Source organism: Calidris pugnax, unplaced genomic scaffold, assembly GCF_001431845.1.
Source record: "Calidris pugnax isolate Ruff unplaced genomic scaffold, ASM143184v1 scaffold39, whole genome shotgun sequence".
Classification (NCBI taxonomy): Eukaryota; Metazoa; Chordata; class Aves; order Charadriiformes; family Scolopacidae; genus Calidris; species Calidris pugnax.
In genome coordinates, this window is record NW_015090828.1 from 7,794,466 (window position 1) to 7,811,065 (window position 16,600).

Below are 16,600 nucleotides of genomic sequence, written 5' to 3' on the forward strand. Positions count from 1 at the left end.
TTTTCATTCAAGTCTTTTATTATCGCTTGAATTTTTTCACTGCATTTAAAAATCTAAAAAAAATAAATATTTGTTTCACAGCTGCAAGTCACATATGCATTAACACCACAAAATCTGGAATTTAACCAGAGAAGGAAAGTCAAATCTGAAAGTGTCCAGCTAAGCACAATCGTCTCAGGGCAATTATACTAAAAATAAAATCTTAAGAAAAGGGGAGGGGAGTGTTAAAGAGTTATTTCAAATGCATTTATCTGGAAAAAAGTGAAAATTCTATTAGAAACCATAAACTACGCTTTCAGCATTTAAAAATAAATGTTTTACCTCTTGACAGCAACAACTGTCTGGTGCATCTTTTTCTTTTAAGCTGTACTCCTGACATATGGCTGCAGAGGTTTCAAATGATAAATTAACCTCTTTTATAATTGCGTCCACTTAATTACACAACAGGTCCTTAAAAATAAAACCGTGTATTAAGTCAGCTTGTCCATCCACGTATTAAAAATGCCATTGTATGCAGTTTTGTACCGGCACTAAGTGACTGCTTCATGGATTGTACATTGTGAAGATGAATGTCTCTTAAACAATCACTTTCATTATTAAGGTTCTTAAAACAAACCAGAAAAATACATCTTCAGAAATCAGAGTAGTCAGTTTTTTGTTAAAAGCCATAAAATAAGCTCATATTCAATTACAAGCAATAGAAACCATACTGCTATTGGAACATAATGATTTTATCACAAAAATTTATTATTTACAAAATGAAAAGTTACCCAGTGAATTTATCAGGGAAAAAGTTAAATGTTCTTACTAAGTGATTTGAAAAACTTAAGCAAGTCTCTCATGCACTCACACGCCAAATTGTTTGCATAAGGTGAAATGTTAATTCATGTTAGTGAAACTTGACTCCCATTCACAATACTCTCATTTTTATTGTAAGATGGCAAAATCCACATGGTTCTATACAAGAATGTATGTATTAAGACAGTACCTCACTTTTGTAAGTGTTTTTTGGCTCCCATGAATAACCGTACCACCAAACATTTTTGCAAATAATCAGCTATATTATCAACTCCATCATTTAATCCACTGAATTTACCACCACAAGAAAGACACAAAAAGTCAGTTTAATGATCGCATGTTACACAGAACTCTCATTTCTGAAGTTATACTAAACTGAAACCTTCGTAGTGATCTATAGCCTGGATCAACTTAGATTTTAGGGTTTCTTTGTCTGTGTATTTTGGAAGATCAAGAAGATTAAAGCAAGTGTGAGCTACCGGCAGATAACATTCTCCGCCTCCTGTTGGCTGGATGACTAGTTTCAGACACTTCATTCCAAGAATTGGAATACGATCACTGCCTGTCAGAAACACTGCCAAGAAAAAAAAAACAAAACAAGGTCTTGAAAGCAGTTTAAGACTAACATTGTATGTGTCATACATGCAGTTGTAATCGTCAATTGCATTTTTTAATTATTCCAGATAAGTTTAAAAAACACAGGAAATAACAACTTAACCCAATCTCCAGCTTACATATATTAACTCTTAACTACAACACAACATGTGTGCATATATATATAAAGGAAAACATTTCATTTTAGCATATGAAACCAAGCAGTCATCAAAAGACAAACAAACAAAAAAGCAGGAAGCTTTTCACGCATAAGAACTTGTTATTTAAAATCTATTGCCTGTATCTTTACCAAGCATTGGCAAGCATCTTGTAAATACACAAAATAACTTTGTTCAATAAGAAATTGGAAACTAATCTATAACCTAGTCTCAACAAAAGCTCATTCACAGGAAGCTTCCATCACTTCCCCCTCCATGTATTTCTACTCATACCTTGAGGTATTTATACTGTTTTAACTCCAAAATTCCATATATGTGCAATGACAAAACTGGAGGATGTGAATCTTACGTCGAAACACCAAAAAAATTTCCCAGCTGTCAGAAAAATGACACTAGGGGTTTAAGTTGTTGGGTTTTCTTTTTTTTTTTTCTTTTCCTGTGTTGGGTTTTTTGAGTTGTTTGTTTTGTTGTTGTTCTTTTTAAATGCAGCTCTGGTTTACTGTGATCTTCTAACCACCCACCACCGAGAACTACTCAGAACAACCCCAGCAAAATCAGAGACAAGCTCATAATCAACTCCTCCTACTATGATTTTTTTCTTCCATATACAGTTAATCACAATTTTAGACAAATACTTACTTCTGCCCTCTTATAGCCAGAGCCTGAAATGACAGTGAGCAACTTCTGCAAAGCAGTTGCCAATACTTACACAAAAACTGCTTCTTCTTTTCCAAAGACAACTCATGAAAAACCTCCCAGAATATCTTAATTGTAGGATGGTCTGCCCAGTACTCTCCTTTGTACTCTGTATTCTAAAATGAGCATGAAATTAGGTTACTGTTCGCACATACAACTAGTAGGATAATGAGACATTACAGCAGAATGGATGTGGTTTGTGTAAAGGGACACTGCAAGTGACTTCTTACTGCTTTCCTTGGTCAATTTTCTTCAGCTGGTTGGTCTGACTTGAACTAAATGGGCAAATGCCTGTACTCCAAAGCATTTTCAGTCCCAATAAATGAGAAAGTCCCACGGTGAGTTTTGGCAATCAAAAATATTGACTTTTTATTAACTGTGTGCATTTTGTTCACTTCCCCCTTTCTAATATAATCCATCACATACAGCTGCCTTTTAGTTTTGTGGATTTTAATTCCTCTCTCTTCTTCTAAGTTTGATTTTCTTCAGAAAATAGATGGGAAATAAGGAGCAGGAAGGTAAATAATATTTTAGTATCTCAATTCACTGACATTCTAAAAAAAGTTCCTCACTCATGCAGTCAATTGAATCAAGGCTGGAAGTCACATCCATTAAAACAGAGCTCAAAAGGACACTTGCAAGATTTTGCTTTTGCATCTTGAAATTAAAACTATATGAAACAAATAGCTAACTGTGGTTCTTACCTTCTCCAGTTCTTTCCAATCATAATTAGTGTTCCCAATCACCATTGCCTGCAACTCGCTGGGCTGGAAGAGCTGAAGAACTTTACCCCCACATACTTTGTGGAAGCCTGTATGGAATGCACTGAATAAGGAAGCCACAGATTTATTGAAGATGTAATTCACGTATGCATCTACAAAATCTTGCCTGTACAGAGAAGAATAAAAGAATCATGTTAAGAAGAGGGGAAGAAAAAAAAAAAGTACCTCACCCTTCTATCAATAAAAGAGCAGCCATTTCTGTAGAGAACACATTGCAAGTTAAGCAAAAAGGATCCTAATATAATAAATGCTCTGCTTCATGTTACAACCCCAGTGAAGATAACCTCAATGAAAATGGAACATAAACTTATTTCCCCTCCATGGCCCCCAAGACAGAGTCCCTAACGTGCAACAGAAAAACAGTAACAGTGTTATTTATTTCAGGTACTATAAACACTTCTCTTATTTGTATGCATTGCAGTGAACCAGTCTGAATGGCAATAAGCTTTAAGTTACATGCAGTGTCCTGAAATCAACTAGTCAATTTTGCTGTTGTATTTTTTAATTAAAAAGATTCCCATATCTGCACTGAAAATGCAAATCAACTTCAAGCAAACATTTGAGTCCTATACAGTAGAAAGATCAGTGCAAAGGAGCTAGGACAATGAAAAACTGACAGCCTGTTATCTGTGCTTCATATAAGAAGAGAGCTCTCATATCTCGTTGGAAGCTCCTTCTTCCACCACTTGGGGGGAAAGTAAAATTCCTTGATATGATACAGCATTTATGATATTTTTCTTTAATTGACATTTAAATCAATCCTATTTAACACGGTTCATTACTACACTGGCAGAGGACTTCGGTTACAGATTACAGTTATCCCACCAGCATACTTTCTCTGTGAAAAGGCACAGGGTTTGAATGACATCACCAATTATTTAAAGAATCATCTAAACATATTTTGATGATGCATTCATTAAATTTGTTGAATAAAAAATACTGAGATGAGTGGTGAATTGCATTCCTCTTCTTCCAGACCTCAATGAGATAACCTATTTTATGCACGCTACGTAATTAGCAGGGAGGCAGGTAACTCATGTAATATTAACAGTGGAAGGAAAGCCTGCTCCAGAGAAAATTCATAGTAATAAAATAATTAGCATTATTGTACCCTATGTTAATTAAATAGCACTATTTATGCATGTGTACTATGTATACGAATAAGCATTTTAATACTCTATGTTAATTAATAAGATAATATAAAGCATCATGGAATATTTGTATCTGGAGAAACAGGAATTCTTCATTGCGGCGAGACAACTGGTGACAGCAGTGCAGCGAATGGGATGCATGGGCATGGGCACCCCAAAACTTCTCTCATAATTCAACTCCCAATTTATTGTCACTTTGTGACAGATTACCAAACACCACCAGAGAACTTAAAAGCTATCATGTTGAAGATAGAGTATCACAAATCCTCAGCTATGAGCCGAGGACTGGAAAAATAAAAATAAAAAAAAAATAAGTGAGACAGCTCCAGGCAGTTGTTAACAGCAGGATAAGTCAGGAGGGTAAGAATCACTCCATTGTGGGAGGTACTGTCCCTGCACATGGCTTTGTGTGGGTTTATGATACCCTCAGAATCTTCTGTCACTACCCTTTCCTCTACAGCAGACGTAGCGCTACAGAAAATGTCGTCCAAAACATTTGCCCTCAAGGAACATGCCCAGAGGTAGATTTTCTCCCTCATTCCTACCTACTCATTTCTCCCTCATTCCTACCTACTCATTCCTGAATAGTTTCCACTAAATTCCAATTATACATAACTTCCTGCAGAACCATAGCCATTTTTAATCTTATAAAATGAACACCATGTAGTCAAAATGGGCCCTAAAGAGCTGCAAAATACGCATAAGTTCAAAATGAAAAAAAAAGTATTACACACTCCTAGTAAAATTAGGTATCTCTCCACAGCTGACAAATCCTTAAATACAACAGCTACTTTAACAACACACAGGAGAACAGCTTGGAAAACCAACCAAAGTAGTTTTGCCTCCAACATCAGTGTAACAACTTGGCAAAGCATATTTATAGCAGCCCAGTTACATTCCCAAAGGAGACAGCAACATTGAACTACCCTGTAACCCACAAAACTCACCTATTCTGTTTGTTTACGGGAGTGTCAGCACCATTAGGAACAAGCTCTTCAACTTCTGTTGTACCAAAATTTTCCACAGTGATCTATTTAAAACAAACAGAAATAGTATAAATCTTATTTATTGAGCAGAGTACTTCTTCCCACCACTTTGCTAACAAGAACAGCAGACACAGATGCTAAAATTCATAGGAATCAGGAGTGGATGCTGCTGCTCAAACACCCCAACAGAAGCAGTTATAACAGATGGTATGAGCTTGGTAAGTAGTATGTCAAGCACTACATGAAACTTACAGTAAAATTAAGACAAAATGCTTCTTCTATGTCATCTTCTGGATAGTCCAGTAACTGTTGCATTCCCCTGCAAAATAAGTTACAACCTATTTGTACCAGTGGAAAGAAAGATGAACTTAATTTTCCTGAAGTAGTCTTTATGCTTTGATCATTCTGGTTTGAAAAATAAAATAAAATAAAAATTTCTGTTACTTCATTTATTAGCTCATTGAGTTGCACCTTGTGCAGTGTTGGGAAATCTCAAGTGACTGTTTTGCTATTACTTGTAGTGTTATTTCCTTTTGATTATCTCCAGGTGTGAAAAGAGAAGATTCATACCCTAGTCTTCAGCTGAGGGATTCCCAAACCAGGGCTGATGAGTACTTAATAACCACTGATGGGCTCTCCCATTAACTTGTGTGATTTCTCCTTGAATCTCTGAAAGCTTTTAGCATTCACAATGCTGGGGCAATCTAACATCCACTTCCCCTCATCTGACCCTCCTACCTGCCAGTGCTATTCCAATCCCTACAAGGGCAGATATTTAGCATGTATTTGTTTACGAAATAAGCAAAAACATTTCCTTGAGGAACTAAACAAGCTGTTCAGAACTAAAATTATGTCCATGCTTAGACTTAAAAATTAACAGCTAAAACTCAAAATTTTTGAATTTCAAATGCTACTTTCCCCTGAAATTCTTGTAGGAAAATAAAACAGAAGACACAAATACAAGCATTTAGAAGCAGGTGTTTAAGAATAGCATGCATCCTTTCTCAAATGACATAACGGATATGGGTTACTCTGAGCTGTTTATCCTCTAAGTGTGAAAATAACACATTTTCTTTATGTTCTTAAAGGAATAGGTTGAATTAAAATTAATTTTTAGTATCGTTCCTCTTTCTTTCTTGCTTACCTGCCAACATCTGGCATCAACTCTTTCAAGTCATCCAGGGATGGCTTCTTATTCAATAGCTTTTTGTACAAAGCCAAAGGGAAATGAAGGTCTACAATAGTAAAATTATATATTGCTAGTCCACAGACAACACCAATCAAATGAAACAAGTCACTGTCTTCAAAGGTCTAAGAACAGAAAACAGACAAGATGGTTTAAAATAAAGAAGTTAATTGTGCAGAGTTCAGAAAAAAGTATACAGTGCTACATAATCTGAGCAAGTTTCATTTATATTTTTCTTAACTACGTATCCATTAAGCACTGAGGAAAACTGGATGAAGTTTTAGCCAGCTGAGAGAGACTGAAATCCAAGGAAACAGAACTCTTTCTACTTTAAAAAAAGAAGCTGATACAACATATTTTGTGTTACAAGGGACATGCTGTAAGTATTGCAACTATTGTCAGTCAGTGACTTACTATTGCACTATTCACTGCTTAAATATATGTCAATTTTTAAAAAAATTTTGTAGAGGAGGAGGGAGGAGCTCATTGTTGACTCAGTCGGAGTTAATAGCCATGGCTTAAAAGACAACTGTGGAAATGTTAATGTTCAGGTATTTGTGACATAGCCACTGTCGTCAGTGGTTTTCTCTGAAAGAGGACTAAAATATCAATGATCAAAACTTCCAAGAAAGCATGACCAGAAGACCACCTACAAAATGGACCCATAAATGTGACTGAACACAGAAAAACCTGCTCAATATGCTACTGCTAGATACTTTTTTTTTCCTGCCATCTTGATTTACTCATTCTGCTCTTGGAATCAGTTTACTCTGGCTGGCACTTCTTCCCACTAAACTTGTCTGGGCTGGGGATAACTGGTAAGAAGTGAGGAACAGGGAAAAACTGAAAGGGAAAGTTTTGATCTAACAATGACAAAAATAAACATTTTTTTGAGAATACTTATTTCAGCTTCTCCTCTCGAAAAAAAGCTACCACAGACTCCTATGTTCATACATTATTAATACAAATATTGTAAGGTAAAAGAAAATTGATGACTATAGATCACACCCTACCTTATCAGAGAACCAGATCAGCCTGGACTCTTCATAATACCTGAACATTCCGTATTTGGGATCTAGCAACTCCCTCATGATGAGTAAAAAAAATTCTTTGCGCACACCTCCAGCATCAACAGCTTCTTCCCCTACAAAAATAACCTGAAAGACACAATTCAATGTTAACTGAATTACAAACAATTGTGAAACAAGATTTCTCCAAAAGTATTCTCAATTACTTGCACGTCAGTGAAAAACACTTTGAGCAACAGGTACTGATAATACCTTGAGTGGTTTCTTGTAGTCTACATTCTTTGTTTTCCTTAGGACTTCCACAGCATCTCCTACGATATTGTCTCTTCGTACCATTAGTATCAGGCATGGGTTGACAGATTCATATACTGGCAGAAAGAAAGAAGACAAATTCTGCCTGTGAGCCTGATCAACAGCCATCTGGGAAAAAAAACAAAGTGAAAGTGTCAGTAGGTGACATAAGATTCCTGTCAAATGTCCATCAGTCTTGTCTTAAAAAGTGCAGAAGACATGAATGGGAATAGCTATTATGAGAACTACTGAATTTGCCCAAATTTGCTTCATATTCCTTTTATCTCAGGAAGTATTTTGCCTTTACCCATTAGCCTTATCAATGCCAACGTTCAGGGAAGTCTTAGAATAGAGTTTTCAACATTCCAGTCAAAATACTTTGGATAACAAAACAGCCCCTGCGCTTCACCTAATGAAAAGTAAGCTGTTTAATACAAATCTGCCATGAAAACATCCATTTAGAACTAATTTATACAACGAAAAGCAGTTTGTTCATCTGTTTCATTTGTATTAGAATTTTTGTACTACAACTGTTCAAAACCAAAATACTATTGCAAGTGTTCTGAATATGGCAAAGAACTGTTGAAAGCCACTTTGTGTGGTTTAATACTATTTAACATTTTTGACAGAAGCGTTCAATGTGATCGTTTCCCTCCCTGAACTCATCAAATGTTGGCATTGACTGTGTATGTATATTTTTAAAGGCATAAGAAACTATGTTTATTATGAACTACAACAGCAAGCTAGTATTTTTCTACATGAGCCCATAACTTGTGCATAACTTATCTCTTCTGCTTAATTTCAGACTCAGAACAGTAACTTTTATTACATTAAACATTATAAACATAGGGGGAGTGGCTGATGTTTTTATTGGTGTTACTTTTGCAGTAGCCTCCTTTCATTCTTCCATCCCTTTTTAAGAATATGATTCATTATACCTTTACAGCAACTGGACAGGTATGGATTATATTTGTTTTTAAAAAAATTCCAAACATCGAACAAAGGTATAGCTCACCGCATCACATCATAACAGCACTAGCTCCTAAGTCCTAGCAAGATAAGAAATTAAAAGTAACTGGCTGCTGCTTCTAACAAGATAGACTTCCAGCTCCAGGCTCTACACCCCCATCACTAGAAGCCTGCTCACATGGGAGGTGGGGTTGGTTTTGGGTTGGGGGTAGTGGTCTGGTTTGGGGCCTTTTTGTGGTGTATGTGGAGTTTGGGGGGTTTTTTGGTTGGTTGGTTGTTTTCTCCACACACCTGTGCTACAGGTTAACACCTCACAACAGGCATCTCATTAATGAAAGGAAAATAAGTTCCTTAGAAATTTATGCAATTACTAAATAATCTAATTTTAATGAGATCCCAAGCCCACAGAACCACTAGCTTCTGTCACATACATACTCCGAGATCAAAACTACATCCCTCTCTCATGGAGAAGAGATTATATAGTTTAACAAAAACCAAACAAAAAACACTGCAAAGTCCAACACTAATCACAACCCCCCTAGACACCCAACTTAAGAAAATAAATAAATTTCCTAACATTAAAAACTGAGACACTTGCCTGCATCTGCATGACTGCATCTGTTTGTAGGAGAGTTGTCTTTGCCTGGGCATCAAATACAAATGGGTATGTGCAAATTGTAACAGGAATATCTGTTAACTAGAACAAAAAAAACATGTCATATATCTGCTTATTTAAAACCACAATCATGGTTAAAGAAACCACTGCAATAGTACTCATTTAATAAATCTACTTTACTAGAAAGAAAGAAATCTTTACTAATTGTCAACGCAGGACAAAGCATTTTAGGAAAATTAAGTAGATTTTCAGTTACTTAGTACTTCAGCCAAAAAAAAAACCAACCCAGAACAAAAAAACAACAAACAAAAAACCAAAACACACACAAACAGCACTCTCAGTACACTTTAATTTCAGAACTTTTATTACGGCCAGTAGATATCATCAAAATAGTCCTTGTCTTCAAATGCTGCTCTGAATTTGCAATACAAAGAATTACATATTTTTGCCCCACAAAAACCTTTTCAAATTACAGCCATGCTAATTTAAAGCTTTACTCTGAATACAACACATCAGACAATCCTCGACATTCATATTTCTGATTTCCTTACATTCTGCAAAAGAAATCAGATTGCAACCAATCTTACCTCAGTTAATCCATGGTTGACATCCTATGACAGCATTTGCACAAAGGTAGCAATAATTAAGATGAAAAAGCAGCATTAGTGTCTGCATTAATTATTCACCTCTGATGTAGAATTAAAAGATTTATCTACATCTTCCCCCCCAAAAGAATGTTTACTGAGAAATAAATATCAACCATAAACATTCTAATTAATCTACCAAATACAACCATGACTTTCAACAGTCTTTTAAAAAAGGACCATTAAAGTATCATTATCTTAGATGCAAAAAATCAAACATTTTAGATGTTTAGTTCCATACACTAATAAGTGACATTTGCATTTACCTACATATTTTCATTCTCAAATGACTGTAAACACGTCAAATTAAATGCAAAACATTTTTAATGAATAAAAATTTATACATATAAAAGACCCCTACCACTTTATGATAAAGTCTCATGAATCATTTGGTTCTCTGATAAGATGTGTCATGAGAAAAGCAATTGACTCTTGAAATTTGAGAGAGACCAATACATATGGCTGGGGCTGTGTGGAGACTTCCACAGTGAGCTACATCAGCTGTGCTAAGAAAGTGTGCTAAGTTATCCCTCTGGTGCTACGTTATCCCTCCTATCCCCCCCCGAAAGCTAAGTTTGTTTCCATCCAGCAGGCAGAAAACAGAAAAAGAAGAAAAGGTAATGACAAACTAATAACTTTTAAATCTGACTACGTATATATGAAAAGTCAAATATGTAGACATCCACGGGTCACAGAAAGTGATGACCAGAACGCTTTCCTTTCTATCTCTGTCCCCAATTCCTACAGTAAACATCAGATTTGAGTACCCAATTTGTCACAGATTTATGCAATTTTGTACTGCTACTGTATCTACTATTATTTATTCCTAATTCATACATTTTTCTCAACTTCTTTAATCTGTATCTCAAAAACACCTCTTCAAATCAATAGTTCATCATTTAGTATCTTCAGGTTTTCCCCACTCATTTTTCTGTTGTTGAAAGAATTAAAGCTTTTTCTTCCAAGTTTCTCTCTGAGAATACTCTGAATACTTCAGAAATTCTCTTTTCTTCTACATTTTTCTCTCCACGTTTTAATTAAAGAACCAAGCAAACAGTTTTGCCTCAAGTTATGACAATAAAAGTTACATTAGCAAAACAAATTTGATTCATTACGACAGGTTCAATAGGCAAGTAGGGCTTCTTATCATTTTAAAAGCAAGAACACAGGAAACTAGTGAACATGAAGGCAGGGCAAGGCCATCAAAACCATTTATGAAAGAGATCTAAGGCCATGGAATTTCTTTCAGTCCTGTAATAAATCAAAATAACTTTCTCTGCTGAACTTGAAACTGCACAAATACATGACAAAATGATGATGATTAAAGGGAAATTCAGTATCTAGTATTTTCTCAGTAATGTCAAGCTACTGCTCAATCTTGTGACTTAATTAACAAGCTTAAGACTTTCATTACAAAGCAATTTTCCAGCTCTCATTTTCCCATATTCACTATTATCTTCTCCAATCATGACATATGCAATTTGGGTGTTTTTACATCCATTTAAAGCATGCGAAGGTCATAATCTTTTAAATTCCATCACTTCTGTACCCTTCCCTGGCATACTCTTCCCTGTTCCAAATATAGAGCCACTCTCTGCTTCCAAGGCCCTGCAATGCTCATCGCTAGCTTCTACATCTCATTTAGTACAGCCCCCCTCATAGCTGCCCAAACCAGGCTGGTTATTTCTTTCAGACAAGCTTGGCTAAAACAAATGTCTGTCGTGACCGCCAATACTGACTCATCATTTCTTTCTGCTCCCCAGCCTCCCTGCTGTTGTTGTTTTACATTGCAATCTGAATTTTTTGGTAGACAGTGTCACTTGCTTTGTATTCACAAAGTACAGCAAAACTACATCTCCCATGTTCAGGACCCTCCAGGTACTGCTGCAAAAAAGTTAAATTTGGGTGCCTAGAGAAAGCATATTAATTTACTTAATATTTTTTTAAAGCATAAGTCAAAGAACGGTGTGGCAAAATCCTATCCAACTCACTAATTCTCTGCACAGTCATTAATTTACTCCCACTTACCACTCTTCTGTTTACAGATCCAGGAATTAATTATCTCAGCTCTTGTTGCTATACTCAAAGTAGAAAACTATGTTAGTTATCTGTCCTCTGTAACTCCCTATTATGCTTCTAGACTTAGTTTTCCAAGACAGTTTCAGCTTTCTCATTGACTGAACCTATCTTATATAGCAATTCAGGTTATTCTGGATGTTTTCCTGTCATGAATTATCACTCTCCTAGCTTTTTTTGACATGGCAGGTCTCAAACGACAGCATTCTCAATCACTTTTTACTTGATGGATCGAAATGTTGAACAGTGTCAGTCCTAAGAATGACACCCTACAGGAAACACACCTATTCAACAATTCTTCCTTAGCTCGTGCCTGATGTAAGATAAATCTGTTCAGCACCACTGATTTGTGAAAATATTTTTATGAAAAGAAAGCGCCAGTATTTAGAGAATCTACAGGCTTTTAAAGGGAAAAAAAGAATAACAAAAAAACCCCACATGGGGCAACCCACAAAAAACCCAAACAAAACCCAACCAACTTACCATTCCGAATACCTGCTGCTGGACCCAGTTGACGTAGTCATTTCTGATATCTATCAGATCTTGTATCTCATGGATGTAAAATCTGTCATACTGTATAACTTGTCCTCTTTCGTTTACCTAAAGAAGCACAATTTATTTATATACTTTGCATAACAGTTTCCAAAAGGTCATTTTCTATGTTTTTCAAGTATTTGATATATCAGCCACAGATACCCAGCTACTAAAAAAAAATAAAATAAATCTAGATCAACAACAGTACCTACAAGAATGCAAAATACAGTGTTAAAGACATAGATACGTGGATTATTCAGAATATCTCAAAGATGCAAAGAAAAATAAGATTAGCTGAGCATACAGCATCAAATAATACAGTGCTGCCGCTTTGGAACATCATACGATCTCCTAGGACCAGTGATGAATACACATATTCACACACACAATGCAGCAAATACTCGTTCCTATATTTGCACAAGTTTAAGAACTATGATTCAAGAACTCTGTTTTTAATTACAATATGAACACTACCTCTATTACCCTTTACCAGACATTAAAAAAAAACATTAAACATTAAGCTTAGAGAGACGTGGAAAAATAACTTTTTACATAAAGGCTTTTCTCTTCAGTATAATTTTAATCCAAAAGCATCCACACTTACCTAACACACACTTCTTTTCCCAAGGACTTTCAAGCACCATTAACAGCCAGAACAGCAAGATCCCTAATTCTGTCTTTATAACCAGATAATCTAAGTCTACTTCTCTCAAACATCTCCTTCCCCCTCCCCTCTGCCCCCAAAGCCACCAGATACTTAATCAGTGAAACACCTCAGATATGTCTGCCCATTTTATGAACATAAACAGCTGGGCAGCAGGGTAGGTACAAATTTAACTATTTCTACAATGTAGCTACATAGTAGTCAAAGCTGAGTTTTGAAAAAAATTGGAATTTAAGAGAGCACTTAACAATTCCACAATTACTTACAAGGCTCTAAGATTTTAAAATCAACTTCATCTGTTAAGGTTTACAGCTACTGTAAGCCTAAGCAGTGACAGAAGTTCTAAAGTCAGCAAAATAATAATTTATTATATACCAACAGCTTTCCATATGGGAATCCCTAACAGACATCTAGCACTTCTAACACAAGATCGTTACTAGGCAGCCTTGCTCCCAGCCTTAATTTGATGGTCTCCATAAAGAATAAAAACAAACTGAGCAAACCATAGCATAGGAATTCCAACTTCCAAAGCAGAAATTTTTTCCATTCTTTCTTTTCTCATTAATTTCTGACAGCTTGGGGCAGAGGGCTGTGATGTACAGCACACAAAGGCCCAGTTTAGACACCTGTGCCCATTTTGCTGGATCGTACAAACACAGCACTTGACCAGCACCTTAAGGAATGCCTAAAATGCTTTTAGCCTATAAACAGAAAATGCCATAGGACCAGAATAAACTAAAGGAAAAAAAAAGAGGGGGTGGGAGGGGAAACCTCATCAGCCTTAGATAATGCACTGTGATGTGCATAGTCTGGCTCCCCCAAAAGATTTAGGCTACTTTCATTCAAAGTTCATAAATTCAATAGATTCCATGAATTAAGTTAAAATACTAACAAATGGAATAAACAAATCAGAAAATAAATGTTTGTCTTGGTTAACTGTGCAGATCTTTCCTGTTCAAAATACAGCTTGCTCTTATTTTCCATTTGTGATGTTACTTGCTACCATTTCAAGCTTAAGAGGCAATTCTTTCCAATGTACCCTCACAGATGCAATTGACTGGGTCAGTGTGTGTCCCCAAGAAAATGGGTAATTCCATCACCATGTCAGACTGGAACCCAGAATTTCAATGGTTCATTGGTCCACATGGAACAACTACAGATATCTCTGTAGGTGCAAGTTTAACTATTTAAAACACTTTAATAACTAGCTTCTTCTAACAGCTCTACAGTACACAGATGCTGACAAAAACAAATAGATAAGTAATTGCTTAAAATTGATGTAAACATACTCTATGCAGTATTTCCAGAACTCTGAAAGCCGTGTGTAGAAAATTGGTAAGTATTCTTCTTTCAGAAGCTGGAACACCAATCTTGCACAACTTCAAGAGGTGGACTACGACATCCTTGTAGAGTTCCACTATCTTGAGGAATAACGGAGGTTCAAGTACAGACCACCAATTTTCTGTCAACAAATGGTGAACACACCAACTTAGTACTTGTCACAACAACATTACGTTATGCTATTCTTCTAACTAAAAAATAAGTTTTGCAAGAAAGCATACTTGTCAGTTACCAAAGACTTTAAAAAAAAAAAGTTTGACACAGCAAGAGCGGTGCAGACTTTTAAACACCACACTACTCTTTACATAAATAATAAAACCTCTATACACAATAACTCTTTAAATAAAGGCTGTTCACCCAGAGCACGCAACAGTATCAAGAAATAGCTTTTGACATAAAACCAGATAACTCAAATCCTGAAACTCTGACTTAAGCAAACGGTCCTGATCGCAATGGAAAGTGAAGCAACACACAAAAAAATAACCCCAGTTCAAAGAAACAGTTTGCTTTCCTTTACAGCAGACAAGCTCTTTACTCTCACCAAAAACTACTAAAAAACACAAGAAATGGGTTACAAGGCAAAAAATAATGAAGAGGAAAGCACCCTCTCAAAAAGATACAAATTAAAAAGGAAATAACTTAAAACTTCAACACTTTAAGCTGAATTTCAGGTGACAGGAGTCACAATAAGAAGGTGTAAGGAAGCAGACTTAAAAAAATAGAGCTATTCTTAGACCACAACTTAGGATCAGAGAGAAAACATGAATCTCTCAGAAGAAACAAAACAGGTGTTGTAGTCAAAACAAAGGCAATTTAACATCTGCTCTGCATCACTTCTGTAAATTGCTTAGAGCTTGTTAGCTGTCTGACCACATCATTTTCACTTTAAAGCACAAAGACACATATCAAATACACTGAACTACACAGTTTAATGCCTCCCAAATGAAATCATTCCAAAAATTACAATACCAGATGAATTCATATGGATGGCCAATTAACTCACCCAGAAGCAACAGAATAGGTGTTTTCCTACGTATCAAGCAATGCTAACCCTTAATCTTCCTAGTGGAGAATTCTAGAGAACTAGAAATACCCAGTAGATGTTGCCGAGACCAGGTCTTCACTGATGGAATTTCTATACATTTTAATCTGGAGATTCTTAGTTTTAACAGTAGAGAATTCAATTTCTTACCAAGAACTTTCAGAGGAGCTCTTTCTAGGTTCAGAATAGCTGTTCCAAAAGGAATAGCTAACGTTGTGAAATTGTTTGCATCACTCATCAGTGGGCATTCTGGTAGAGTGAGATACAGCCTCAAAGCTTCAACGTCTGGTAAGGAGCTGGTCAATTTGGGAATAAGGTTCTTTTCCAAACTAGCTGCCACCTACAGCACATCATAAAATTCAGTTTATTCTAATGTAATTGTGAATTCAAACAAATGCCCATCTAGATAAAATTAACCTAGAAAACAATCATCAAGAGTTTAAATTAGACTGTTACACATTTAGAAAAAAAAAAGTATATTAAATATTACAATACAGACACATACAATATGCTGATGTGTTACCTAATTGGCACAGCACAACAGTTTTACATATTTGCAGTTGATATATTATTGAGTAAAGAAAGTGATTTAAAGGGTCAGACCAAGTATAATGATAGTTTTTCTGAATAGGTATAACACAGAAAGATAAGTCTAAACAAGGAAAACATGCAGCACAAACCTGTTGTGATATATGAACGTGGTCAGGCTGTATAAGTTTGTGAAATAGTAGTCTAGCAGCATTCATGTCAACCCCTGAGAATCTAGCACTGGTTTTGTAATGATCATCATTGCTGCAGCGAGAAAAAAAAATACAGAGAAAAAGACTGAATTCTGTATTCTCGGCAACTCAAAAATTTCTTTGACCTTGAATTTTTAGCCTCGCCTACTACGGAATTAAAATGTGAGAGATCACAGTATCAGACTTCCATTTCTTACATGACCTTTGAAGCAACTGAAAAAAATAATCTTCTCTAACCGCAAGGCAATCATGTTAAAACACCAGGATCTAAAACAGCCCATGC

At 35.8% G+C, this 16,600-nt stretch overlaps 1 protein-coding gene across 3 annotated transcripts in view; it reads right to left on the bottom strand.

Annotated features, from left to right (window-relative positions):
• The window catches only part of HERC4 (HECT and RLD domain containing E3 ubiquitin protein ligase 4), a 40,893-nt gene continuing 24,293 nt past the window's right edge, over window positions 1-16,600 (bottom strand). For 2 of the 3 annotated variants that reach the window (XM_014940521.1, XM_014940520.1), the window contains exons 13-26: window positions 16,258-16,369; window positions 15,728-15,917; window positions 14,484-14,656; window positions 12,480-12,596; window positions 9,864-9,887; window positions 9,259-9,357; window positions 7,653-7,820; window positions 7,386-7,529; window positions 6,331-6,497; window positions 5,439-5,505; window positions 5,148-5,230; window positions 2,972-3,155; window positions 2,281-2,383; window positions 1-1,372 (exon numbers count right to left, since the gene is read on the bottom strand). In XM_014940521.1, the coding sequence (XP_014796007.1) occupies window positions 1,164-1,372; window positions 2,281-2,383; window positions 2,972-3,155; window positions 5,148-5,230; window positions 5,439-5,505; window positions 6,331-6,497; window positions 7,386-7,529; window positions 7,653-7,820; window positions 9,259-9,357; window positions 9,864-9,887; window positions 12,480-12,596; window positions 14,484-14,656; window positions 15,728-15,917; window positions 16,258-16,369 (1,840 nt within the window). In that variant the 3' untranslated portion in view covers window positions 1-1,163. The remainder of the gene's footprint in view (window positions 1,373-2,280; window positions 2,384-2,971; window positions 3,156-5,147; window positions 5,231-5,438; window positions 5,506-6,330; window positions 6,498-7,385; window positions 7,530-7,652; window positions 7,821-9,258; window positions 9,358-9,863; window positions 9,888-12,479; window positions 12,597-14,483; window positions 14,657-15,727; window positions 15,918-16,257; window positions 16,370-16,600) is intronic. The other variant, XM_014940522.1, reaches the window with a different exon arrangement.